Source organism: Typopeltis vanoorti, chromosome 24 (assembly GCF_054136105.1).
Source record: "Typopeltis vanoorti isolate ZY-2024b chromosome 24, IOZ_Tvanoo_1.0, whole genome shotgun sequence".
Taxonomy (NCBI): domain Eukaryota; kingdom Metazoa; phylum Arthropoda; class Arachnida; order Uropygi; family Thelyphonidae; genus Typopeltis; species Typopeltis vanoorti.
Window position 1 is genome coordinate 51,030,880 of NC_143572.1, and position 27,683 is coordinate 51,058,562.

General features: G+C 35.9%; 1 protein-coding gene across 2 annotated transcripts in view; it reads right to left on the minus strand.

Annotated features, from left to right (window-relative positions):
* Positions 1 to 27,683, minus strand: part of LOC150093190 (guanine nucleotide exchange factor DBS-like) — a 450,940-nt gene that overhangs the window by 237,574 nt on the left and 185,683 nt on the right. For both annotated transcript variants that reach the window (XM_090413275.1, XM_090413276.1), the window contains 3 exons: positions 20,951 to 21,067; positions 14,199 to 14,473; positions 2,878 to 2,992 (listed from right to left, as the gene is read on the minus strand). In XM_090413275.1, coding sequence (XP_090269401.1) covers positions 2,878 to 2,992; positions 14,199 to 14,473; positions 20,951 to 21,067 — 507 coding nt within the window. The remainder of the gene's footprint in view (positions 1 to 2,877; positions 2,993 to 14,198; positions 14,474 to 20,950; positions 21,068 to 27,683) is intronic.

The following is a 27,683-nucleotide window of genomic DNA, read 5'->3' on the forward strand; positions in this document are numbered from 1 at the left end:
TTTCTTTTGCTACCTCAAACAATTCATTCAGGTCTTCTATCATTTCCATTTTATCTCCTTTCAAATCATTCGTACTTGCCACAACAATCATTTCTTTCACCCTTTCCTTTTGCTCTCTAATAGACTCAGTTACGTCCTTTATGGTCGCACCAGGTTGGTACGATTTTGTCAAATCCTCTACTAACACACCTCGTACTAACGAGTCTCCATACAGCACTCTATCCTTCATTTTGTTCATGTTCACATTCATACGTCTATTTTTCCTGTCATACCTTTTATTATTGGTTGGTTCATTCAGTCTAGTTTTGTTCATGCACTCTAGCTGCTGTTTTGCTCTGTCTATCGCACTATTCAACAATGCGATCTCACTCAATGCATCTATCTCATCTTTTTTATTCTCTGAGAAACCATTTATACTATCATTCACACTTTCTACATTCACACTCTCACAATTTTCATGTACAACCTTGCCGTTTCTTGTCATATCCCTATTTCCTTCATTCTGAAGGTTGACAAAAATATCACACTCACGATCCGAAATACACTTCAATTCCTCATTCTCCCTACATTTTCTACACACATTCAATCCTTTATTATCATCTAACCACACTCCGACCGCACTCCGCAAAGCATACATTTCACAGCTAGTACACTGACTCATTTCTTTTATGCTACCGTTCTTTGATAACGATGGCGAACCATCATTACTGGCTGCCATTTTCCTTCGCACAGGTACCATACTTATTTGCAACGTGTTTTGTCAAATTATACGTTATAACACACCAAAAACAGACGCACTAAAATACGCCAGGCAAACAAAACAAAACTACACAATATTAAGTAATTTGTATCGATAACTGAAAATGATACTTATCTTATCTGGAGCTTGCACGAACACTACACATTACGAATTCATCTAGCGGCGACTTCCCGACATAGATCATGTTATAAAACACTTTAGAAACACTAACCACGCTAATAAAGCTCCAATAATATACCAAAATTACACACTTAAGTCCATTAAATTGAATCCAAAACATCAATAAATCAACAAAAAACACAAATCTCTCAGGAGCTCTCCGATAGCACGTCCGTTCACCAGCTAGCTAAGTTACGAGATAGAGGGTCACGACTGCTTAATAGTTTCACGCTCAGACATATTTTTGTATTTTGCTCCTTGTTTTCGAATTATATATCTTAAACTAAATGTCCTGAAAGGCGCAGTATAATATAAATATTAGGGACACTAAGGAGAGAAAAAGCTTAAATATTTGAATTTTGTAATATCTCGTGCATAGTTAAGTTTTGATTAAAGAAAAATACAGAGATTCACTTGAAAGGAGAAAAGGAAAGTTTAATAATCGTAAATAGGGACACAACAATAGGGAATTTGAAAAAAGAACCGATGTTGAAATATAAAAGCAGAAAGGTACCAATGAATGATTAATGAAGATGAATGGCAGTGGAAAGATATAAAGTAGTATACTGTTATATGGAGAATTATGGTGAAGGATGTTCAACAGAGCAGGTGTTGAACATGTGTCTGATTATAAGAGTATGATTGAGGAGAGAAGAGGAAGTGCAGCAAAATTGACTGTGTTGGTTGGAAACAAATGATCTATGAGGAAAGTGTGAATGACATATTGAAATTTGAGAATGTTATTAATAGAGATAGTGAAATGAGAGAGAAGATTATGAGAGGCAGAAATATGAATGTGTTGTTGGGATAAGATAGAGCTAAGGAAAAGAATGATATTGTGGAAAGCAGTATGTGAATGTATAGGATAAATGTGAAGATAAGAGAGAGCTGTTTGCTGAAGACTGTCTCTATTGGAAGAAGAATGGCAGTCTGAAATTGGAAGATTGCTGTTGAGAGGAAATTATTGTGTATTCAGGAAGGGAAATGAAAATTAGATGGTGGGATAGTGAGTGTAAGCTACTAAGACAGATGTGAGACACATATCTGTCTTAGTAGTAAGTAGTTCAAATCCTACTTTTTCACACAATAATGGTATGACCAATATTGTTTCAGGGATAGTCTCAGATAAGGAAACAGCGATCAAATATCTTATTGATAGTGCAGGAAGAAAAGGAAGGAACTAATGACAACAAACAGTCACTAGTATCAGCAAGTTGTGGGAAGTTGCCCACAAATCAGAGCTCAGTACAACAATGGTGGTCAGAACATCATCTTGGAGTGCACAGTTCATCACATGCTGTCACAGATGAGATACAGGAGCAGACAATCATTCATACCAGCATTAATCATTGGTACAGACTTTGTGTCAGTGAGAAGTTATTGACAGTGAATGATATACTGATAGTCTGTGGGTTCAAAGTCTGCTTGAGCTATGGAATTGAATGTCTTTAGGTGGTAAACGTTTTGCATGTTCTGATATGAGACTATAATCTTGAAACTATAATCAGAAAAGCATTTAGAAACCTTGAGGTTTCTAAATTCTTTTCTGGCCACAGGTGGAGCTATCTTGTGTTGATATTTGAAACTAAATGGATATAACTACTTTACTCCTCAAGACTGATAGCTGAAGAGGCCTAAACTATAATAGCGCATGGTCAATAAACTGCATCAATCCAATTCAGAAGACTTGTGCTTATAATAAGCACTAGAAAACGCAGGCTGAGAAACTGCTGAAATCATAAGCATTCATAAATAACAAAGGTTGAGAATTTCAGGTATTAATAATGTGACTCGTTTCATGACAATATATATTTATCATTGAACAATGATTATTTGTAAATTATACTTGCCAAGAATATAATTTGACGAATATAATTTACTTTGTAACCAAGTGAAAAGAAAATTTTCTACAGTGGTCACTTGTACTTTTTTGATAAAAAATCTACTAAGTATTATACCTCTTTGAAGCTTTGTTCAAATTGCCTTAACTGAAGACACTGGTTTAAACGACTCTTATGGCTGGACCAGAAAGAATCAAAACCTCTTTCAGTTTCTTCCAGCTGCACAAGTAACCTATAAATCAAAAGAAAATTCACCATGCTATTTCTCTAAAGACATCTATAGTTTAACTGTAGAAAATGTCTATTATTATTATCATTACAGAAATCTGCTGAGACAAGAAACTCACTGTAAGAGGTCTGCTCCAAGTGACAAAATCCATCATACTACCATCATGCACTAAACATTCCTACTACATAAAACTTACTCACACTCTCTTGCACAACTTTCAAGAATGGTCCCATTGTACCCTCTCTTCCCCTTGCAAAAACCATTGGAAAATTTTCCTAGTGTCTCTCTGATAAGCACCCCTCAACTTATTTGTTTCAATCATATCAACATTACTCCAACTCTCTGTATCAAATTCTGCAGATTACATTTTTTCAATAGTCCTGGTATTATCTAGGCTTTTTTTTAAAACATCGAACTCATACAAGAGAAGTTGCTGTTTTAAGGATACTTGTGACATAAGACTGAATGATATATGCACGTAAACACAAGAAAGATATTTAATTAACCAAATATTTCGGTCTGGAAATAGCACACCATCCTCAGTGGTATTACAAGAACAGTTAAAAAAATACAAGCTAGAATACTAACAACAGATCGTTAAAATTGGAACAAGCTGCGTGATGTTATATCACTAAGTATTATTATTAAACAAGACCTCATGGAGTCAGACTCATCTAGGAGGTCCTTTTATCTCACACACATCTCATCATACCGGGTCTTAAACACATTCAAACTCCTTGCAGACACCACACTCTCAGGCAAGGCATTCCAATCATTCACCACTCTGCACGAAAAAAACCTGCCTCTCACTCCCCTACTCACACCCTCTTTATACAGTTTCCAGGGATGACCTCTGGTTCTCCCCTGATCTCCCACTATTCTCTGTAGAACTTCTCCACCATTGATCCTATAACAACCCCTTACCAACTTGTAGGTCTCTATCACATTTCCCCTCTTCCTTCTCTCCACTAGACTCTGCAAATTACATCTTTTCAATCTTTCCTCATACTCGACATTCCAGAGGTCAGAAACTACCTTAGTCAGTCGCCTTTGGACCCTTTCCAACATCTCTTCATCCTTCTGAAAACCAGGTGAACAAATCTGGGCACAATAGTCCATGTGTGGCCTAATCAAAGCCTTATACAATGGAACAAGAATCTCCCTACTTCTACACGTCAGTGATCTCCTCATCATTCCCAGAAGTCTTTGTGTTGTCTTCACAATTTTGGCGATGTGTCCCCTAAATTTTAGATCCTTATCCACTATCACTCCCAGATCTCTTATTTCCTCTACTTCCAACAATATATTCTCACCAAGCATAAATTCTGCATCCCATCTTTGTTTTCCAAATTTTAAAACCTTACATTTTGCAACATTGAACTCACATCCCCATTTGCTTGCCCAATCACTCAATTTATTCAAGTCTTCTTGCAAGGCCACAACATCTTCACTACTCTTTATGGTTCGTCCCAACTTTGCCTCATCTGCAAACAACTGAATATCTCCATCCAAATCTTCGCCAATATCATTAATATACAAGTTAAATAGTAATGGCCCTAAAACAGATCCCTGAGGCACTCCACTAGTGACTTTCCTTTTCCTGGATATTGCACCCCATACACAACTTGTTGATACCTATCAGATAGCCAGTCTCCAATCCAATGCACTAATCTAATATCCAACCCCATCTGCTCTAGTTTGACTGTCAACTTATCATGAGGTATAAAACAGAATATTTTGAAGTAGAGACATGATTGAAAAAAAAACATGATTGACAAATATAATTTACTTTGTAACCAAGTGAAAAGAAAATTTTCTGCAGTGGTCACTTGTACTTTTTGATAAAAAATCTAAGTATTATACCTCTTTGAAGCTTTGTTCAAATTGCCTTAACTGAAGACACCAGTTTATAATCCAACCAACAGACAACTAAAGAAATTAAATTCTCTCTTAGATGAAGTCATCAGTTTAGATAAAGACACAATTGAAAGACTTAAAACTCATTTTGCAAGACCTCCTAGATTTTATGGCCTTCCAAAAATCCATAAGATTGATTTGACTATCCTCTTCGTCCAATAGTAGATTGTATTGATTCTCCTACTTACCATATAGCCAAATATGTAGCTAAATTATTGAAATCTTACATTGGCAACTAATTCTTTTTTTAAAAAACTCCTCAGATTTCTTAGAAAAATTAAAAAATGTCTCATTACAACCTACAGATCTTATGGTTAGCTTTGATATAGAATCTTTATATACCAATGTACCCCTCAAGGAAACTTTAAAATTACTTGCTGACATCTTTCCTCAAGACATTATAAAACTATTCGATTTCATAATACATTCTGGATATTTCGTATGTCAAAATAAATTTTACAGCCAAGTAGAAGGAACGTCCATGGGAAGTCCTCTTTCTCCTGCTTTAGCCAACTTTTATTTGGAACATTTAGAAAAAGGTCCTATTCTCATCTATTTTCCCTCAACCATCTTTTTGGGTAAGATATATAGATGACATCTTTACTATTTGGCCTCACAGCAAAAACTCTTTACCTTCTTTTTTAAACAGTATTAATCCCTTGCATCATCATATAAAGTTTACTATGGAAATAGAAGAAAACGACCAGTTATCTTTTTTAGACGTTCTCCTCATCCGGTCACCTTCAAATATTCTTACAACTACAGTATACAGGAAACCAACGTTCACAGGTCGTTATATTCTTAAAGAATCAGCCTATCATCCATGTCAAAAAACAGGAATCATAAAATGCCTCATCAGAAGAGCCAAAATTAATTGTTCCACTTTTGATTATCCACAGAAAGAACTTTCTACTATCCAACAACACATGAAACTCAATGGCTTTTCTAAAAAAAGTACTCAACATCTTCTCAATTCTTATAATCCTCCACAAAACAACAAGGTTTCAATACGTCGAGTGCCTATTCCTTATATCTCTGGTATTTCAGAACCTATTGCAAGAATTTTAAAGAAATATGATTTAACAACTACATATTCACCTATTAATAAATTGTCTTCTCATTTTCCTTCTCCTAAAGATAAACGCTCAACTTTATCTCTTCCTGGAGTTTATCAAATTCCTTGCAACTGTGATCTCTCCTATTTTGGACAGACTGGACGTTCTCTTGAAAAAAGAATCCAAGAACATCAATCCTCCATTCTTCACAACAAACCTGAAAAGTCTGGATTGGCTCAACACGGGATTGAAACTGACCACAGCATTTTTTGGTCCAGGACTCGCCTCTTACATAGATCCCGTTATAGGCTCGAACGTTTGTTCAAGGAAAGCGTGGAGGCCTTGCTCCATCGTCCAACCTGAATCGTAACGACCGTAAATCTATATCAAAAATCTGGGAAAGTCTAATCAAGATTACTCATTAATTTTTTTTTTTTTTTCAATCATGTCTCTACTTCAAAATATTCCGTTTTATACTTAATACTTAGTGATATAACATCACGCGGTGTGTTCTAATTTTAACAATCTATTGTTAGTATTCTAGCTTGTATTTTTTTTTTTTTTAAACTGTTCTTGTAATACCACTGAGGATGGTCTGCTATTTCCAGACCAAAATATTTGATTAATTAAATATTTTTCTTGTGTTTACGTGCATATATCATTCAGGAGAAGTTGGCTGATCAACCTACAGTCTGTAAATACCATGTATATGGATGTTACTAATCTTTGTATGTTTTCTTTCTGATGTTTCTTCATTCCATGACCAGATCTATACAGTAGTGCAGATGCAGTCTTGGTAGCATCACAGAATTCCTTTCCCCAAAGAGTTAGTAGCAGTAGCACAATCACAAACATGGCAGAATTTGATTTACTGGCTCAAAAGGCACACTAAATAGAAATTAAGGAATGATCCTTCACAACATCTGGAAGTCAATAATAAAAAATGTATAACATCAAAGACCTCTCCTGTGCCAGCAATCACATACAGAGTTTACACAATGTAGAGACTGCACATAACATGCCTAACGATACTCACGATTAAGCTATCATACCAATCTTTATGACTTATAGATATTAAGTACTGTTGGAAAACGTTTAATTTTTTGTCAGTTTTTATTTATTGCAGGCGTAGACTTCTGTGGCTAATTGGTTCAAAAGACATATTTCAGTGTTTTTTTATTATTCAGTTATACCACATTTTTTATTATTCAGTTATACAACATATTGAAATAATAGTTCCCGACAAGTTTCGTAAATCATAGGATTTACATCTTCAGGGTAAATAGTATAACTTAAAATTTAAACAAGAGAAATTAATAAATACAAAAAATATAACCGTCTGGCTATTCATAAACTCAAATAACAGAATGCAGATATAAAACGTTATTGACGTTCAATAATACTGGACGATGTCACGTGTTCTTGTTCATACAGTCCGAGCTCAGATTGAGGTAGATTTTTTTTATTAGAGCTGACCACGCTTGGAGAATTAAACCTTGATTTTTATTACACTGGATTGGGTTTTTCAGCATATTAGCAGCTTCTTTAAATTTTCTTATGTAGCTGTTGTTTTCTATATATGACATTGTTGTTTTTTGCCAGAGTACATCGTGTTCAGTGGAAGTGGTATGGAAAGCAAGACCCGTTTTTTGTTCTCTTTTGTATTGTACGTCTTTTTGGTGTTCACCATGCATATTTCTCTAGATCTTCCTGTCTGTCCTATGTAGCAAATCCTGCAAGAGCAATGGATTTTGTAGACTCCTGGTTTTTTTTTTTAAGAGGATGATGATGATTCCTACATCCACCAAAACCATCTCATCATCCTCTTAAAAAACCAAGAGTCCATTGCTCTTGCGGTGGACATGCATTAAATATTTAAAATTTTGTATCTGTGTGAATTTTTTCATTTTCCATACTCTACCAAGTTTAGCATATCACTTCTTGCCTTTTGAATCCCTATGTCATCTCTAGTTGCTCCTTGGTCTACAGATAAAACACTACCAAGATATGCAAAATGTGAAACAGTTTTGATTTTTCCATTTTCAATTGTACTTGGTGCCTTGCTGTTTACGCTGATTCTCATTTCTTTTGTTTTGTTGGTATTTATTTTCAAACCAATTTTCAGTGATTCTTCTTGTAATGTGGTTAGTATCTTTTGGATATCTGCATGTCTGTGAGCAATTAGACATACACCATCTGCACAGTCTAAATCATCCAAAGTTTTATTTATTTTCCATGATATTCCTTTGACATGTTTCATTGCTGTCTGTTCTAGAACTTGATCTAGCACCAGTATAAATAATAAGGGAGATTGCAGACATCTTTGTCACACTCCAGATACAGTTTGAAAGGGCTGTGACAAACATTCATGATGCAGCACCTGGCATGGGAATTTGTAATATTCTTCCTATATGAGGTTTATTATCTTCTGTAGCATTCCTTTGTTTTGAAATGCATTCCACACACAATCTTTAGCAATGGAATTGAAGGCTTTTTTCATAATCCACATACAGTAAATATAATACAGTAATTTTGGCATGAAAATGGGAATGCGAGTTCAATGTTGCAAAATGTAAGGTTTTAAAATTTGGAAAACAAAGATGGAATGCAGAATTTATGCTTGGTGAGAATATACTGTTCGAGGTAGAGGAAATAAGAGATCTGGAGGTGATAGTGGATAAGGATCTAAAATTTAGGGGACACATCGAAAAAATTGTGAAGACAACACAAAGGCTTCTGGGAATGATGCGGAGGACACTGACGTGTAGAAGTAGGGAGATTCTTGTTCCGTTGTATAAGGCTTTGATTAGGCCACACATGGACTATTGTGCCCAGATTTGTTCACCGGGTTTTCAGAAGGATGAAGAGATGTTGGAAAAGGTCCAAAGGCAACTGACAGAGTTTCTGACCTCTGGAATGTTGAGTATGAGGAAAGATTGAGAAGATGTAATTTGCAAAGTCTGGTGGACAGGAAGAAGAGGGGAGATATGATAGAGACCTATAAGTTGGTAAGGGGTTGTTATAAGATCAATGGTGGAGAAGTTCTACAGAGAATAGTGGGAGATCAGGGGAGAACCAGAGGTCATCCCTGGAAACTGTATAAAGAGAGTGTGAGTAGGGGAGTGAGAGGCAAGTTTTTTTTGTGCAGAGTTGTGAATGATTGGAATGCATTGCCTGAGAGTGTGGTGTCTGCAAGGAGTTTGAGTGTGTTTAAGACACGGTATGATGAGATGTGTGTGATAAAGGGACCTCCCAGATGAGTCTTGGACTCCATGAGGTCTTGGGGTAATAATAATAATATAAAGAAGCGTTAAATCACCCGACTGTTCAATTATTATTCTTAAGGTGTTAATGTGGTCTATATATCTAAAACATGTGGAACTGTTGACATCTGGCTTGTGAACATAAAAAATACATCCAGCACTATCGTTATGGCAAGTCAGGTCTAGCAGACCATTCCTTGGATACCACTCCACACAGATCGATTGGAAGAAGAGAAAAGTCTACACAGAAGTCATCATAAGTTAGAGAGAGATTGTTTCTGGAATCAGCAAAAGCTTTAAAACATACTCCAAACCTCAACAAGTATGACTGTATAAATTCACCAAAAATCTGGGAGTCATTTTAAGATCTAACAAATATTTGTTTTCTATCTTTTTTTTTTTTTCAACACAGATAGCACCTAATTAGGACTTAAAGTTCCTTGTGTTGCCCATTACAAGTTTTTTAAACTAGTTATACCAAATTGTTGTTGTTTCACATACTGTGACAAACTGTTTTTGTGCTCTGAAGATGCTGGATATAATACCAATGAAATATCAGCAAATAAGTTAATAAATATTTTCTTATCATTTTGTGTTGTCATCAATACCACAAAAATAACATATACATGATCTATATGACCTAAAACCAGACTGTTCTCTTCTCATGCCCTCATTTAAAATATTAAAGATTCTTGAAAGAATAATTTTGTAGAATATTTTGCTAATGACACATAGCAGATTTATTGTCTCTCCAACTATTATAATTTCCTAATTCTCCTTTCTTTGCTATTTTTACTAATATTCCTGTATTCTAATCTCTAGGGAATGTCTCTTTTTCCCAGCTATCTTGGAATAATGGGTTGATCATATCTGTGAATGTTGTGGTGTCAGGTTTTAAAACCTCTGCTGGGATACCATCATGTCCTGCTGCTTTCCCATTTTTCATTTCTTTATTAGCTTTTTATCTCCAATTTAGATGGTGGGCTGGTGTCAATTATTAAATCATCTATTCCTTTTTTTGATTTTTGTTTGCATTCTATCACTTCTATTTTGACTAAAACGTTGTTTCCACCTTTCAAATTGTTCTTCTGTTGACACTAGAATTTTTTCCATTGAGATCTTTCACTGGGACATTCTTTTTCATGGATTCTCTAAAAAAATCTTATAATACTGTATAACTCTCTACTGTTATACTTATCTACAGCTTGTTGTGCCCTCGATGCTAGTTCTTCAAATCATTGCTGTTTATCTTTCCTAGCACTTCTCTTAACTTTTTTATTTAAAATCTTATATTTATCTTTAAGTTCATTTTCCTTTTGGTGAGTATTTCTTGCACATAATTTCAATTTTATTTTTTTCCTTTCATCCACTAATCTCCATATCATCATCAAATTCCTGACATGTACTCTCAAGGGATGTATAGGATATGATAGTACTACATGAAAAATTTAAATCATTACAAACTTCCTATCTACAATTTTCCTTCAAATCAATCTGTTACCTGTCAAGTTTCACCTCCAAGTTTCCACTGATAACCATTCTTCTTTGTTCTTTTAGTATATCCAAAAACATGTTCTGCTGCATCATTAAGGACTTTTTTTTTTTTTTTTTTTTACCTTTTTCCATTTTTCATCATTCCTTTCCTCTCCACCACCAAAATTAATATCCATATTTTCTCTTTACTTTATTTTAAACTCATTGCAGACTTCAGTATTTTGTAATTTAGCAATATCAAATTTCCGTCTATTAAATAATTTCCCCTGATGATTTTTTTTTTTAATATATAACTGCATAGATCCTATTATTAGATGATGATCTGAGCCAATATAAATTATTCTTTTATTTCAGACATCTAATAACATTTTCCTGCACCTTCTGGCTGATATCAAAATGATCTATATGATTCTGTGTGCCATCTGGTGACACCCAGGTTACTTTATGTATTCTCTTATGCTGGAAGACTGTGCCACCTAAGTTATATTTGCAACACAGTTCCACCAACAGTTCACCATTTACATTTCTCTCAACCAAACCATTACATTTTCCAACCACGTCATTATTTGTACCAACTTTAATGTTGAAGTCATCTATGAGAAGTACGCTCTTGTTACTATGTGTCAAAGTTTTATCATGTAGACTGTAAAACTTTTCTTTTTCTTCAAAGGATGTATTCTCAGTTGAGGCATAGCACTGAGCAATTCTTAGTCTTCAAATTTAGTTTTAAGATTTACTGTTATTATTCATTCTGAAATTGGTTCTCATCCAATCATTGTTTGACTAAATCTTTTGCTCATGAGGATTCCAACTCCATATTGATGTATATCGGTTATATTAAGCATTCCCGAATAAAGAAACACATTCCCATTGGGAAAATTTATTCTACTATTACCATTCCATCTTACTTCTCTAACCCAATTTTATATTTTTCCATCTCCTTTCTTTCTTTCTGTAGCTTTCCTGTTTGATAGAGTGTTTTAACATTCCATTGGCCTATCGACTAATTTTCCAAGCTTTAGTCGATACCAATGAGTCTGTCCAATTTTTGTATTTATCCGACTTGCAAATAGTATTTAAATTTTCAGAGGCTTGTTATAGCCCGCAGACTTCCTGATGAGATGTGTGTGTGATAAAAGGACCTCCCAGATGAGTCTTTGACTCCATGAGGTCTTGGGGTAGTAATAATAATAATAATATACCACTTATTAGCTGTGACTTCTGTATACTTGAGCCATTTCTTTTTCTCTTAATTCATCTTAATATCTCCTTCAAATCCAACTATTTTCCATTTTTGTCTACACAAGCATTCACATTCTCTTGGAGCATCAACCTTTTTCACGCTGTGTTCTCCTCTTAACCCTGAGCCTTCCCATTTCCCTGTTTATCTTGCACACTTATTCTCTTATTTTCTATACTCATGCTACCCACTTCATTCATAACCACCACTTCAATCTCTTCTTCCTTACTCTCCTCCTCCTCTACCTTTCAGTAGATCCAAATGACTCACACCAAGACTATTCAAATGCAGATCATCACTTCATTCATAACCACCAGTTCAATCTCTTCTTCCTTACTCTACTCTTCTTTCACATCACTTCTTACTTGATCAGATTCATTTTCTGATTCATTTCTCTACCTTTCAGCAGATCCAAATGACTCACACCAACACTATTCAAATGCAGTTCAAATTCATCCTTCAAACTCATTTCACACATTAACAAACTACATTCCTTTATCCTCACACATTTCTGCTAACATATCATTAATGATTTATGATATAAATAATAAATGATTTAAATAAATGAAATAAAAAATAAATAAATGATATACAGGGTGTTCGGGATAAATTTGACAGTTTCGTAAGGAAAAAGAAAATCTTCTTTGTATCTATTAAATTTAATGAATTGACAAAAAAACATTACAGGCAGAGTTAATTACAATACTATCAACAAGATTTACTCAAAATAACCACCATTAGCATCGATCACAGCTTCAATTCTGCTTCGGAACCTCGAACAAGCTGATGCTACAGTCTCCCTGGGAAGGGCCGCAAAAACTGTTTTAATTTTATCCATTAACTGGGCTTTTGTATTACTGGAAGTGCGATTGGTGTCTTTTTCAACTGCGCCCCATACAAAATAATCCATGGGGTTAAGGTCTGGGGAGTTTGGAGGCCAAACATTTGGACTGGTGAAGTCGTAGAAATTTTCAGACAACCATTTTTGACTTTTCCCAGAGGTGTGGCAAGGGGCCGAATCCTGCTGCCATACATACGGCCTACCATTGGCTACCCTTGTTATCCAGGGCTTGACTACAGTTAGCAACTCCACGAACAAAGCCCGAATTCCAATGCCAGGGTTCTTCAACACCTGTTCCTGCAGATTTGCGAGGAATTCTGCTGTACGAACGCAATAAGATCGTCTGCTAGGGATCTTTCTTCTTGCTACATCCTCGTAGTCACCATTGCAAGTCTCTAGTTCATGCCTGATTGTTTTTACTGTATTCAGGGAGCATTGGGCAGCAGTCGTAATATCCTTATTTTGATGGCGGGCACGAATCATCATGATACAAGTTATTCTCTTCCATGATTCAGGTGGGTTCCAGCTATCCATCCTTTCTGACATCTTGTATATGAATGAAGAAGGGTCCAAACTTTTAAATGAAGAGAAGTGTGTGTTAATACATGTAACTTACGGAAAAATATAATTAATTATAAATATGTCAAATTTATCCCGAACACCCTGTAAATCATTAACGATTTATTAAATATTAATGTTTTTTCCCTTGTGAAACTCAAGTTTTAAGTTTTAATTAGTTTACTCTGTCTATGTGTGTGATGTCAATAATTCACTAATTTAAGTCAATATATGTTTAGTTTGGATTCCAATTTTTTTTTTTTTTTTTTTTTTTTTTTTTTTGCTGTTGTTGTTCTTGAGACACCAGCCTCATGTCTACCATGTATCAAGTCTACGAAATCACAGACATGGACAGAATTGCCATGTAACTATCATTAATACATACTGAATATATTAGTCTCAGGTATATGCATAACTGACATCACTGTTATAACAAATATGAAAGTTCACATATGAAAAAGAGAGACCTCTTTATGATCAAAGTACCTTTTATAGCATAGTTGTTAGGATGAAACAATATCTCATTTGACTGGAAAGACTAGATTTGAATCCTAAGATGAAAGAACATTTTTATGAGGGCTTTTCATATAAAGGTGAGTTAGCTTACATAGAGTTAGCAGGGATTTTATATTTGCTAAACATACATACATAGTTGGAGAATACCCAGAGTTAATAGAAATAACATACTGGCCTTATACCATTAGTTGTCCTCCCTTCCCATAATTTCAACCAATTCTGATTATTTTAGCCTTTTATTTGATTTTCAAGATTAAACTAAGGTTTTAAATGATTACAGACTATTGCTGAGCAATGAAGTTACAAAATCCTATAATTCACTTACCTTTCAACTGCAGTAACATTGTCTAGCTTATCAGGGCACAGCTGAAAAGATGCTACTTCAATTGAAGGCCTACGTATGCAACTTAATAGGGTTTCACCATGCCTTGCAGCACCACGTAAATCCTCTTTTAAATCTTTGTATTCCTCTTCATGTGCTTCTAATAATGCAACAGTTGAAATTACATCATTAGGTAATTCTGTTTCTTGCAACCTTTGTGTCAGGTTACGAAGATCTGAGGCAATCTTCTGCAAGTTAATGCCAAATTTTTCAACTGCCTAAAAAACGAAATTAATGAAAAAAAGATTATGAAAAAAAAATGATGAAATAAATGAAAAAAGATTGCATAATAATATTTTTTTAATTAATTTTATTACAATACAGCATTATTATTAGCAGAATGAAGTAGATTGAAGGACAATGAGAAGGAAACGTATAAGCAAATAAGAAAGGGATGATCGTTATGGGCAATTTTAATTATGGCAATAGAGTTTGGAAAAAGGAGATGACATCTAAGGACAAAGAGAATGAATTTTGTAAATTTGAGACAACTACCTTAGACAGAAGATAAAGGACATGTGAGGATCAAGAATTATGGATCTGATCATCTGGTCAGAGGATATTGTTATAAATGGCAGCAGTGTCAAATCTCTCTCTCAACATAGCGAGAGTGACATGAAGCAATCACCTGGGTGATGGCCAGCCATATGAGGACTTCTGTGAGGAAGGTATATATGTAGAAATGTAGAACTATAAGGCTGATGATAACTCAGGAGACAACTTTAACTTATCAAGGAATGGGGAATTGAATGGAAAGGGGGGGGCGGATCAATGCTGCTTGAGCCCCACTCAAGAACTATCTGGTGGATGCAATGTCAGAATGTATTCCAAGGATAAGGAGGTTAAATAAGGTAGGCATAAAATGGATGAATCTTCAAAGAAGTTAAGCAATGCAACCCAGAAGAAGTTATTATAGAGGCAGCATATGAGCAGTGATAATCAGTTGCATGAGGAATACAAGCAAGTCATTTTCTTTAACAGGCAAGAAAAGTGACTTGCCTATTAAGGGTAGTAAAAGTGCACTATGAGCAGCAACTAGTTAGTGAGGCTAAAAAAATAAATTCTTACAGAGATCTTTGGATACATGGCCAGTAGAGAAAAGAATAATTATGGAAGGATGATACTGGTTGGTGAAACTTGTAGAATAACACTGTTAAAGATGTAGCTGAAATATCAAATGAGAAAATTCATAAAGGTAGTTTTTATCCTCATGTATGTGACATTATGCAGAGCTTGCAGTTGCAGTGAGAAGGGAAGAGGAATAATTCATACTGAATGAGCAAGTATACGAGGAATTAAATAAACTTGTGTTAATAAGGCTGTAGGGATTGTTGATATATTGCCACATGTTTTGTGGAATTCCAGGGAGTTAACAGCTTTCACAAGCTTATTTAACAAGTCTTATACTGGGTTAACTTCTAAAGAAATGGAAACAGAGCAAAACTGATCCACCCATGAGGAAGATAAAACTAAGGCTTTAAATTATATTTCAAATTCTGCATCTGAAGTTGTGGTTAAAGTGTTGGAAAGGTTAGTGAGGAAGAAGAAGATTCAGAATCACATTGACAACAGTAGTTTTTGGTAAACAGAATCCCCACCCACAAGGATGATCATGTTTTAGCAATCTTACTTAAAATAACAAGGTGACAAAATGCACTGGACAAGGAAGATTCATATATAGTAATATATGTAGACTTTGCAAAGGACTCTGATAAATTGCCATATAATGAGCTGGGAATTCATTATGTGACAATCTATCATTATGTGACAATATTCTGGAAGAGAAAATAACTAGTGGTATGCCCCAAGGGTTTGCTTTGATGCTGTTACTATTCATCTTGTATTAATGACACTGGAAAAGGTTTCAATGGTGATATGCAGTTGTTTGCAGAGGATGCAAAGCTAGGAAAACTATGAAGAGTAGAATAGGTGTTGAGCATTACAAGATGAACTGAACAGACTGCGTTAATGGACATGTAACAGGAATTAACAGTTTAATGTTGCAAAGTGTAAAATTTTAAAGCCATGGCTATGAAGCATTCTCCTAACCTGAACAAGTATGGTTGCATTAATTTGACAAACATTTGGGAGACTGTTATCTTAAGATCAACTCCTACATAGCTGTAATATGTAGGAGTTGATCTTAAGATAACATTAGTGGATGCCAAATTAAGACATCAGATCTTTTGTCTGTTACAATTTGAACTGTTTCACTTACATATTGGTGTGTGTTAACTGTAACATGTTATGGGCTCTGAAGATGCTGGTTTGAAATCCAGCAAAACATAAGCCAGTTAATAAATATCTTTTTTATAATTAAGTTGGTTTGGTGTTGTAATAACGGTAAAATAAGTTCTAAACATACGGATTACTGCGCACAGATTTGGTTATCTGGTCAGAGGATAGTGTTATAAATTGCAGCAGAGTCAAATTATGCCCGAACTAGTGTTGTACTGCAGGGCTCTATATTGGGGCTATTGTTGTTCAACTTGTAGATTAATGATATCGGGATAGGTTTAACTGGTGATATGCAACTGTTTTCAGATAATACAAAATTAGGGAGAACAATGTGGGTCAAGCAGATGTTGTGGCCTTATAATCTATTCGAATAGTGAATGAATGGGCAAGTAAATGTAGATATCAGTTCACTGTTGCAAAGTTTAACATTATGAAATTTGTTAAACAATGTTGGATTCAAAACATATACCTAGTGGGGAAACTTTTGAAAGAGATAGAGGAGATGAGAGATCTGGTAGTGGTGGTGGAAAAGGACCTGAAATTCAGGAGCAACATTGCATAAGTTGTGAAATTGCCACATCGGATAATGGCAATGATGCAGAGGATCTTGGCTTGCAGAAATAAAGAGGTTATGATTCCACTGAATTAGGCCTAGATCAAGCCTCACATATATTATTGTGTCTGGTCTTTGGGCATGAGTCTGGTGGACAGGAGGGAGAGGGGAGATATGATAGAGACCTACAAGTTGGTAAGGGGTTATTATAGGATCAATGGGGGATAATGAGAAGATAACGAGAAGTTATGCAGAGAATAGTGGGAGGTCAGGGGAGAACCAGAGGTCATCCCTGGAAACTGTATAAAAAGGGTGTGAGTAGGGGAGTGAGAGGCAGGTTTTTTTCATACAGAGTTGTGAATGATTGGAATGCCTTGCCTGAGAGCGTGGTGTCTGCAAGGAATTTGAGTGTGTTTAAGACATGGTATGATGAGATGTGTGTGTGTGTGTGTGTGTGTGTGTGTGTGTGTGTGTGTGTGTGTGTGTGTGTGTGTGATGAAAGGACCTTCCAGATGAGTCTTTGACTCCATGAGGTCTTGGGGTAATAATAATAATATCTGATCACCTGGTTTCCACAGTGACAAGAATAGGTTAAAAAAGGGTCCAGAGAAGATTCACAAAGGTCGTAATTGGCCTTTGAAATGTGGAGTATGGGAGGGGGGGGGGGTATAATTGAGAAATCTAAGTTGGTCAGGGGTTGTTATCAGGTCAACATGAAAGAATTTTTCATAGAATGGGAGAAGGGAGGATAGAACAAAAGGCCATCCCTGAAAGCTATTCAATATGCTACAGTTATATGGTGTCAATGGGGCATTATATCAAGCAATACTTAGTCTTTATTTGAGTTGTAAGTCAGCAGTTAGAATTGAAGGAAGTACAGGAAGATGGTTTAATGTTAAATCTGGTGTCAGACAAGGATGTACATTATCCCCTCTGTTATTCATTATCTATATGGATCATATTATGAAGGAAAGTGGTATTAAACACGATATCAGAATTGGAGATGTTAATGTCAGCTCTTTGCTTTATGCGGATGATGTTATACTTCTAAATAAATCCGCTACAAATTTGCAAGATTCCCTGACTAAATTGAATAACTGTTATAATAGATATGTATGAAGGTCAGCATTAAAAAGACAAAGACAATGAAAATAGGTAGAATTGTTGAAAATGTCAACTGTGTTGTGAACAGGGAACCTGTGGTTCCCTGTTCACAACACAGTTCACAATTTTCGACAATTAAGAAATGGGCTGCCGAGTTTAAACGTGGCTGTACTAGCCTTGAAGATGATCCATGTGAAGGATGCCCAAAAAGTGTAACACCACCAGAAATCATTGATCAAGTGCACGATATGGTATTGGATGACAGGAGAGTCAAAGTGTGTGAAATTGCTGAGACAATAGGCATTTCAAAAGAATGTGTAGGATATATTTTGCATGAAGAATTGCAAATAAAAAAGCTTTGCGCAAGACGCCGCACTTGCTCACAGCAGATCAAAAATGCACTCGCATGAAGTGCTTGGAGTGTTTTAACAAGAATAAAACTGATTTTGTGCATTGAGTTATTATTATGAATGAGACTTGGATTCACCATTACACACCAGAATCCAAACAGCAGTCAAAACATTGGACAGAAGCAGGTTGTTCAGTGCAAAAGAAGACAAAATCAGTTCCATCAGCAGGAAGATCATGGCATCGGTGTTTTGGGATGCTAAAGGCATTTCGTTTATTAATTATCTTGAAAAGGGTAAAACAATAATCGGGGAATATATTTCCGATCTTTTAAGTAGACTAGATGATCCTGAGAAAAGACCCAGTTTGCAGAAGAAAAAATCATCTTTCATCAGGACAATGCATCTTCCCACAAAAGTGTTTTGGCAATGGAAATTAAGGGATCGCACTATGAATTGTTGGAGCGTCCACCCAGTTCCCCAGATTTGGCTCCCTCTGACTTCTATCTCTTCCCAAAAAAACTAAAACTCTTCCTTGCTGGTCAGCATTTTTCTTCGAATCAAAAGGTGATTACAGCTGTAGAGAGGTATTTTGCAGATCTTACTGAGAACCACTACAGGGATGGGATAATGGTGCTGGAGCATCGCTGGAATAAATGTATTAGTCTTAAGGGAGATTATGTTGAAAAATAAAAATAATTTTGAAATTATGAATTCATTTTTTCATTATTAGGCCGAGAACTTTTCAGATCACCCTCGTATTTGTGTTAGATCGCAGTATGAAGTTTTGTGTATGTATTGACCTGTGCGTGTAGGTTTGCCATACATGAAATAGACCATAAATGAAAGGTAGCCTGAGGGAAGACGTGTGACAAGTGTCTCTAGAAAAGAAAGAGAGTTACTGTTTTCAATCTCTATGCTAAATTTGATACATTTGTGTTGTTCATTCAGGTGGCTTAGGAATGTATTTAATGTTTTGTGGCCATGGGGCAAAATGGCAAAAATATCATCAACACATCTGAGTCAGACTTTGGGCTTTATTTGAAGCTCTTTGTTTGAAGTCTTCCATGTAGAAGTTAATTATGAGTTAGAAAGTGACGAGCCCATGGTCATAATTTCTTTTACTGATACTGGTTTTCCCTTTCAGTCGTTTCTGACATAGGTGACTTTGTAGACATTGCCCACAAAGTATTCCTGGTGAGATTTTTACAGATTAGTTCACCATTGCTTCCCCTCCTCCCCTCCCCAATTTTATCCAGACTCGGGACTGGCATATGGCTGGGACGTATTTAAGACACTGTAATCCATGTGTGTTTATGGGGCCAGTTTGTCTGTTCGGGGGGATGAAAAACCCAAATTTCCAGGTGAAAAAAGCCCTCTACCTCTGTATGAGATGGCTAACTCACTTTTAGTTGAAAGAGACCAGATAAAAGTTCCTCACGTCACTGACGGGAATCGAACCCAGGTCTTTCTGATCAAAGGGCTTTGTCTATACTGACTGAGCTATGAGGCTCCTAATTTCTTTTTTCCAAGAAGAAATTATTTTGCCATGCAAAATATCCCGAGTGAAGTACTTGGGCAAAGAGAGCAGCGATATTGGGTGGAAATATGTTCTATATGAAAAAGAATAGTATCATTGATTGGGACATTAGTGAAAAGGGCAGTTATGTCAAAGCTGACTAATAAATCTTCATTGCTGAGTGTGGTGCTTTTAATTTTGTTGATGAAGTATTGCATATTTTTTATGTAGGAGGGGGAAGTTGGCTAAGTGATAACTGGGGCTGTCAAAATCACGCCATAAATTATGGGAGCATGGGCATAATGTGGTTAGCTTTTTAATTGTTTCCTCTGGCCACATGATCAATGACTTGATTAATTCTGATGTTTTCCTTTCAATGTGGTTTGTAGGATTGTAGTTAACCAATTGGTACATGTTGGGGGTCAGATACCAATAGGTTAATTTATTTAAAATATGCTGTCTGATCAAGAACGACAGTAGCATTGCCTTTGTCTGCCTAGGTAATAATGATGTCTTGGTTATTTCTTAGAGATTTAAGGGCTAATTTTTCTGCTTTGATTAAATTGCAACTTCCCCTCTATAGCTAACTTCTACGAGGAAGGGAAGATTTCAACTTCAAGCAATAAGCTCTAGATTCAGCAGTCCTAAAGCCCAAAGTCTGGCTTAGATATGTTGATGATATTTTCACCATTGCCATCTCAGCCCATCCAGCACAAAAACTAGGGGTCATCTTATCTGTTTATATATCCACACTTTTTTTTTTTTTTTTTTGAGAATGTGGACGTGTTTATTTACAAATGCTTATTAAATCTTTTGTTTGCTGGTTTTTTAAAACAATATAATTTACTTACATTCATTTTAAATGCAACCTTTTTAATATAAAGAAGTAGATTTTTATATATCATATAAAAACAGAACAACAAAAAATACAGACCATCCTTTGTTCAATCCAATTCTCATGTTTATAACCTAATGTTCCTCCTAAGTCACCAGTCAGCTGACTGGAATCAATGTGTTTGTGCAACTCTTCAATTCCACTACAGATTACTACCTATATTAAAAAAAAAATTATTAAAGTTTAATGCTTATTAGCAACAGTCATATTGACAATTACTTAAGCTTAAGTGTTAGGTGAGTGGAATCCATAGTAAATTAAATCAAAGAGATGGTATAACAATTGGAGAGAATGGATTAATTGTGAGTGAGCAAGAGATATTTGAGAAAATAAATAATCTTGATGTCAATAAGGCAATAGGCTTTGATGACATATCCACACACATCTTAAGAGAATTACAGCATCATTGGTTTAATAAGTCTTACACCACAGCACAGGTGCAATGGGAGTGGAAAGAAGGTAAAATGTTTCACTGCATAAAGGTGGTAATAAGGCTATGGCTACAAATTATAGGCCATGGAGTATTCTCTGCAGTTATCAGTATGGGTTTGTTAAAGGGAGATCATGTTTTACTAACTTACTTATGTACTATACGAGGTGGCAAATGTCTAAGACAAGGGAGATGCATATACAGTGTATACTTAGATTTTGCAAAAGATTTTGATAGACTGCTACACAACAAGCTGTTAAATAAATTGAAATGGGTGGATTGGATAACAGACTTCTGAGCTGGATCAGTGACTGGCTCTCAGATAGGTATCTGAAAGTTGTATGTGGGAGTACAATATCCCAAAAGAGGAAAGTCACTAGTGGTGTGCTGCAGAAGTCGGTTTTGGAAACCATTGTTCAATTTTAAGATTTTGAAATCTGGTAAGCAACAATGGAATGCAATATATATATATACACTTGATGGAGAAACTTTAAAGGAGGTAGAGGATATGACAGATCTGGGAATGGTGGTGGACAAGGACCTGAAATTCAGGGCCATGTTGCACAAGTTGTGAAGACATCACATCAGATAATGGTGATGATATGGAGACTCCTGACATGCAGAAATAAAGAGGTTACGATGCTATTGTATAAGATCATGATCAGGCCTCATAGGGATTATTGTGTGTAGATTTGGCCACTCACCAGGATTTCATGGTAATGAGGATATGTTAGAAAGGTGCAGAGAAGAGTCACAAAAGTGGTCAGAGGTATTCGGAATGTGAGGTATAAGGATAGATTGAGAGAATATAAATTGCAAAGTCTCATGAATAGGAGGAGGAGAGAGAGATGTGATTGAGACATATAAGCTAGTCAGCAGTTGTTATCGGGTTGACAGGTTGACATGGGAGAAATTTTCATAGAATGGGAAAGGGGGGGGGGGAATAGTGAGTGGAATTCATTGCCTGAGTGTGTTGTGAGTGTAGACACACGGAATCAGTTTAAGGCACAGTTGGATGACCTTTGTGTGTAATGGTGTGTACCTACCATGATGATCTGATAGGAATTATGGGCCAAAAACAACTGATGATTAAGCCAGTATATTTTATGCTTGTTAATTAAGTTTTTAATAGTACTTGTAACACAGTAACAATCATTATAAACACCTTAATGAAATAAAGAGCCAAAAAAAGGCTTCACTTCGGCAATGTAAAAATTATTTAATTAAGGGGATATTTAATCCCACATTATTTCAAAGCTGAATAAAAAACTCTAAGATAGAAATCAAAGAGTTTCATGCTGAATATAGTAAGCTATAAAAGTTCGGCGAGTCCAAGCATAAGCAAACACCTGGGTAGTACAATACCGGGCAACTCGCAGTAAAGGTGGATAAAGCTAGGATCACTATTCTTAGTATTAACCCTAATGTAAAACTCAAATAATGTGGGATTAAATATCCCCTTAATTTAAATAATTATAAACACATATTCACAAGAATTATTATTATTATCCTAAGACCCCATGGAGTCACAGACTCATCTAGGCAGTCCCTTTCATCAGACACACACACAGCTCATCATGCCATGCCTTAAGCATATTCAAATTCTGTGCAGACACCATGCTCTCAGATAATGCATTCTAATCATTCACAACTCTCCATGCAAAAAACCTACTTCTCACTCCCTTGTTCACACCCTCCTTATACTGCTTCCAGGGATGACCTCTTGTTCTCCCCCAATGTCCCACCATTTTATGAAAAACCTCTTCAACGTTAATCCTATGACAACCCTTTACTAACTTGTCTCTATCATATCACCCCTCTTCCTCCTATTAATACTAATAATTTTATTACTGCAAATATTTAGCATGAGCAACATTAAAAATAATTAAGCAGGTGGTAGCAGGGTGTTTTCTCCCAGAAACTCAGGTTTTTCATCTCGCATACAGACAAATCGGCCCTTCAGAACACATGCAATTTAGAGACAAAAAATACTAGTTGTGGTGGTGGTGGTGGGCAGTAGATGGAGATGGTTGGTAGTAGAGGTTCGGTGTAGTGGTGGAGACAGTTGTATAGTAGGTGTCCTCCCACGATGAGTCTTTGGACTCCTTGAAGGTATCACGAATAATAATAATAAATATTTGGCCAAAAACTAACAGGTCATCATCAGTGCACATGCATCACAAGGTGCAGAACATTGGAATATCATTCCTTTTTGCAGATCTGAGCCACATGATGATGATTGTATGATGGAACATTGATGAAGTTCCACCATACAATGGGTGGTTACAAAATTAAAATCAAAAATACAACTAGTCAAAATAAAATTTGAAAAATAAAGAATATGCAATAAAATAGCAAATATTACATGAATAATTAAAATGGCATGAATAAAAAAGAGAGAAGTTATTGCTTGCTATTTATCAGGAAGGATAAGACTCTCCCAAATCTTTGCAATAGATAGAGAGTCATTCAATTTAAGTTTGGGCAATGTAGAAGCACTTCAGCACTCTCTTTAAACTGTTTAAATTTAAACAGTTTAAAGAGAGTGCTGAAGTGCAGAGTCCACTCTTCTCACTCGCTGGTGTTTATCAGCTTTAATGTGACTGCTTCTAGTCTTACCTTGGACAAAAAAGATATTTGGATAAAAAATGACTACAGGAACACCAATCTTACATCTCTCACAATAAGCTAAAAAATCCAGCCTCTCACAGTATACAGCAGGCAATGGCCACAATATCTTCTGGTTCAATACATGCAAGTTACACTGGCATTGATTTTAATTTGAGCAGTTGTTTAAAGAGAGTATTGAAGCACTTCTACATCAACCAAACTTAAATCAAAACGGCTACCTATTCACTGCAAAGATTTGGAAGAGTCTCATCCTATGAAACAAGAAAATAACTTTCCCCATTACATGCACTTTTTCCCCTCATGTCATTTTAACTAAAATTTTTTATTTATGTAATTTTATTATTATTTCATTATATTTACTTTATTTAATTTCATTTTTAATTTCATATATATGTTGTATGGTGGCATTCCAGCATCTAGCTCAGATCTGTAAAAATACTGGTTACTTGGTTGGTTTACGTTTACTCGCACAAGGACAGCAAAGGTCATTTGCTTTTTTCGGTGCTCTTTCACCAGGCATTGTCCACTGTTTTGACTGCTGCTTGAACTCAGGTGTAGTGGTGGATCCAAGTTTTGTCTACAGTCATGAATCAATGCAAAAAATCCTGCAAATTGCAATGAAACATCACTGCAAGAAATGTCTTTTTGCATACGTTTTTAATCGACAGTCAATCACGGCACCCATTGTGCACATACAGCTTTTTGTGTGCAATTTTTCATTCAGGATATTATACACCCATTCAGTTAAGGTGCCTACAATCTCAGCAATCTCATGCACCATGGATTTTGTCAATCATTTCCTTCGTAGTGACCTCAGTCGGGCATCCAGAGCTGGCTTCATCTTCGATGACTTACAACCATGTTTAAACTCATTTATCCGAAAATAAATAGTCTTTAATGCTGGTGCAGAGTCCCCATGAACTGCATTTAATTCAGCTTTAATCTGCATGGCCATCCACTTCTTCTTCAAATAAGTGTTTTATCACTGCACGAAACTCTTTTTCCTCCATTTTTATGAAAAATGTGAACACAGTAATTTTAAATGTTTGCCAAATGAGAACTACGCATCACATGGCCTAAAATTTCAGAGGTCATGAAAAAGATGATACGTGCTGACACTGGTATGAATGAACGAATTGTGTCGCCGTCTATTGGAAATTTACCAAACTTTTCAAACAATAAGGATGAAGCAATGAAGATCAATCTGCAGCCCATTCAGTAGAGGACAGAGTGCCAAGGAGAATCGGTGGGCTCTTGCACTTTTCTCTTAGTTGGCAAATGTTGCAAGTAATGTAAGTTGTCTGTTAAAGAGGAGTAAAAAGAACTTGGATTCTGTTGTTACTGGAATAACAGTTTGTTCCATTCTTAATTCAGGGATCTGGATGAAGAGTGCATTTTCGACAGAAGTGTACACAGACACCTTTTACTACTGAAAAACCTGAACCCATTACTAAAAGCACATAGAAAGACATGATCAATTGCTTGCTGAAGTTGTCTTTCAATTACCCTCATGTTACGAGAGTGACAACAAATTGTTTAGCCATTATGGGTTTGTTAAAACTAGATCATGTTTTAAAAAGATGACAAATACCTTGGACAGGAGAGATGCACATGAAGTTGTGTATTTGGATTTTGAAATAGATTTTGATAGATTGCCACACAACAAGTTGTTAAATAAATTGAAACTGATGAGATTGGATAACAGACTTCTGAGTTGGATCAGTGACTGGCTGTCAGATAGGCATCAGAAAGTTGTATATGGGGGTGCAGTGTCCTGAAAGAGGAAGGTGTACACTAGTGGTGTACCATTGGGGTCAGGTTTGCCATTGTTGTTCAATTTGTATCTTAACCCGTTAACATACAAAGATATCTGTGACACTCTTGTTTATTGCACCAAAATTGATTTTGACGTATCGCAGATGTTACGAACTTCACGTCAATTTTAAATGAATTTAGAGTTTAAAAATAATTTATACGTCTAAGGGTTAATGATATTGGGATGAGTTTAACTAGTGATAAGCAGCTGTTTGCAGATGATGCAAAATTGGGGAGAGCAATGCAGAATCAAGATGTTATGGCCTTACAGGAGGATTTGAATAGATTACCTAAATGGGCAGGTGAGTGGAATTATCAGTTCTATGTTGCAAAGTATAAGGTTTTGAGATTTGGTAAGCAACAATGGGATACAAAGCATACACTTGGTGGGGAAACTTTAAAGGAAGTAGAGGAAATGAGAGATCTGGGAGTAGTGGTGGACAAGGACCTGAAATTCAGGGGGTGACACTAAACAAGTTGTGAAGACCTCACATTGGATAATGGCAATAATGCAGAAGACCCTGACATGCAGGATAGACAGAGAGGTTATGATGCCATTGTATAAGGCTTTGATCATGCCTCATATGGATTATTGTGCACAGATTTGGTCACCCAGTTATCATGGTGATGAGGATATGTTGGAAAAGGTCCAAAGAAATTTCACAAAGGTGGTCAATGGTCTATGGAATGTGGAGTACAAGGACAGATTGAGAGAATAAATTGCAGTGCCTTGTGAAGGAGGAACGGGGGGGAGATATGATTGAGACATATAAGCTAGTCATGAGTTATCAAGTTGACATGGAAGAGATATTTCACAGAATAGGACGGGGGGTAAAACAAGAGGCCTTCACTGGAAACTGTATAAGAAGGATGTGAACAGAGGAGTGAGGAGAAGGTTTTTTGCATGGAGAGTGGTTGGTGAGTGGAATGCATTGCCTGAGTGTGTTGTGAATGTAACCATGAATTAGTTTAAGGCATGGTTGGATGAGCATTGTATGCAACAGTGTCTACTTCCCACAATATTATTAAGATCTGACTCCATGGAATCAGTCAGATCATAATAATAATAATAACAATAATAATAATCAACACACAGAAGATTGCTTACATTAAGAGGAAGCTGTTCAGTGAATGAGTTAACTTTGAGACCAAAAAAGTATCACTTATAAGAGAGCATTGGCAACACCCTTTTCTTGATGATATAGGTGAGATAGCATACTTCCCATTCTAACTTGGAAAGTTCGCCTGGACAGAAAGTTTAATAAATACAGGAATGTGTCCTCTGAGACCTAGGTTATATCTCCATGCTGTGTCAAAAGTTTTTTCTATGTCAAAGAGCACTAAAACCAGATATTCTTGTTTCAGGAATGCATCTCTTATACAAGTTTATAAATGGGCCAAATGGTTCAAAGTTGAACGATGACTATGAAAGATACATTATGTATTGGAGAGAAGATTGTTACTTTCTAAATATCAGAAAAGCCTGGCATTAACCATTTTCTCTAATATCTTACAAAGGCAACTGCTCAGAGCAAAAGGTCAACAATTATTTGCATGTGTTGGATTCATATCTGGTTGTCAGATAACAATGACATGCCAAGGATCCAGAAACTCTTCCTCTGCAAGTATTCTGTTGTACACTAAGCAGAGATCCATAGACAATGATGGATGATGTTTTATCATTTCATAATGGATGTAATCAGGCCCTACTGTACTAGGGCAAGACATTGTAAGAGTTTTTTATTTTCTCATTAACAAATGGCCAATTGTTCAGCTCAAGCCCATTGGTAGAAAAATTTAGCCATGGTTTCTCTTGTTCTTTTTTCAATATTAAAAATTCAGGAGGATATGAAGCTGTTGTTGAGATTCTGGTAAAATTTTCTCCAAAGTGTCTGC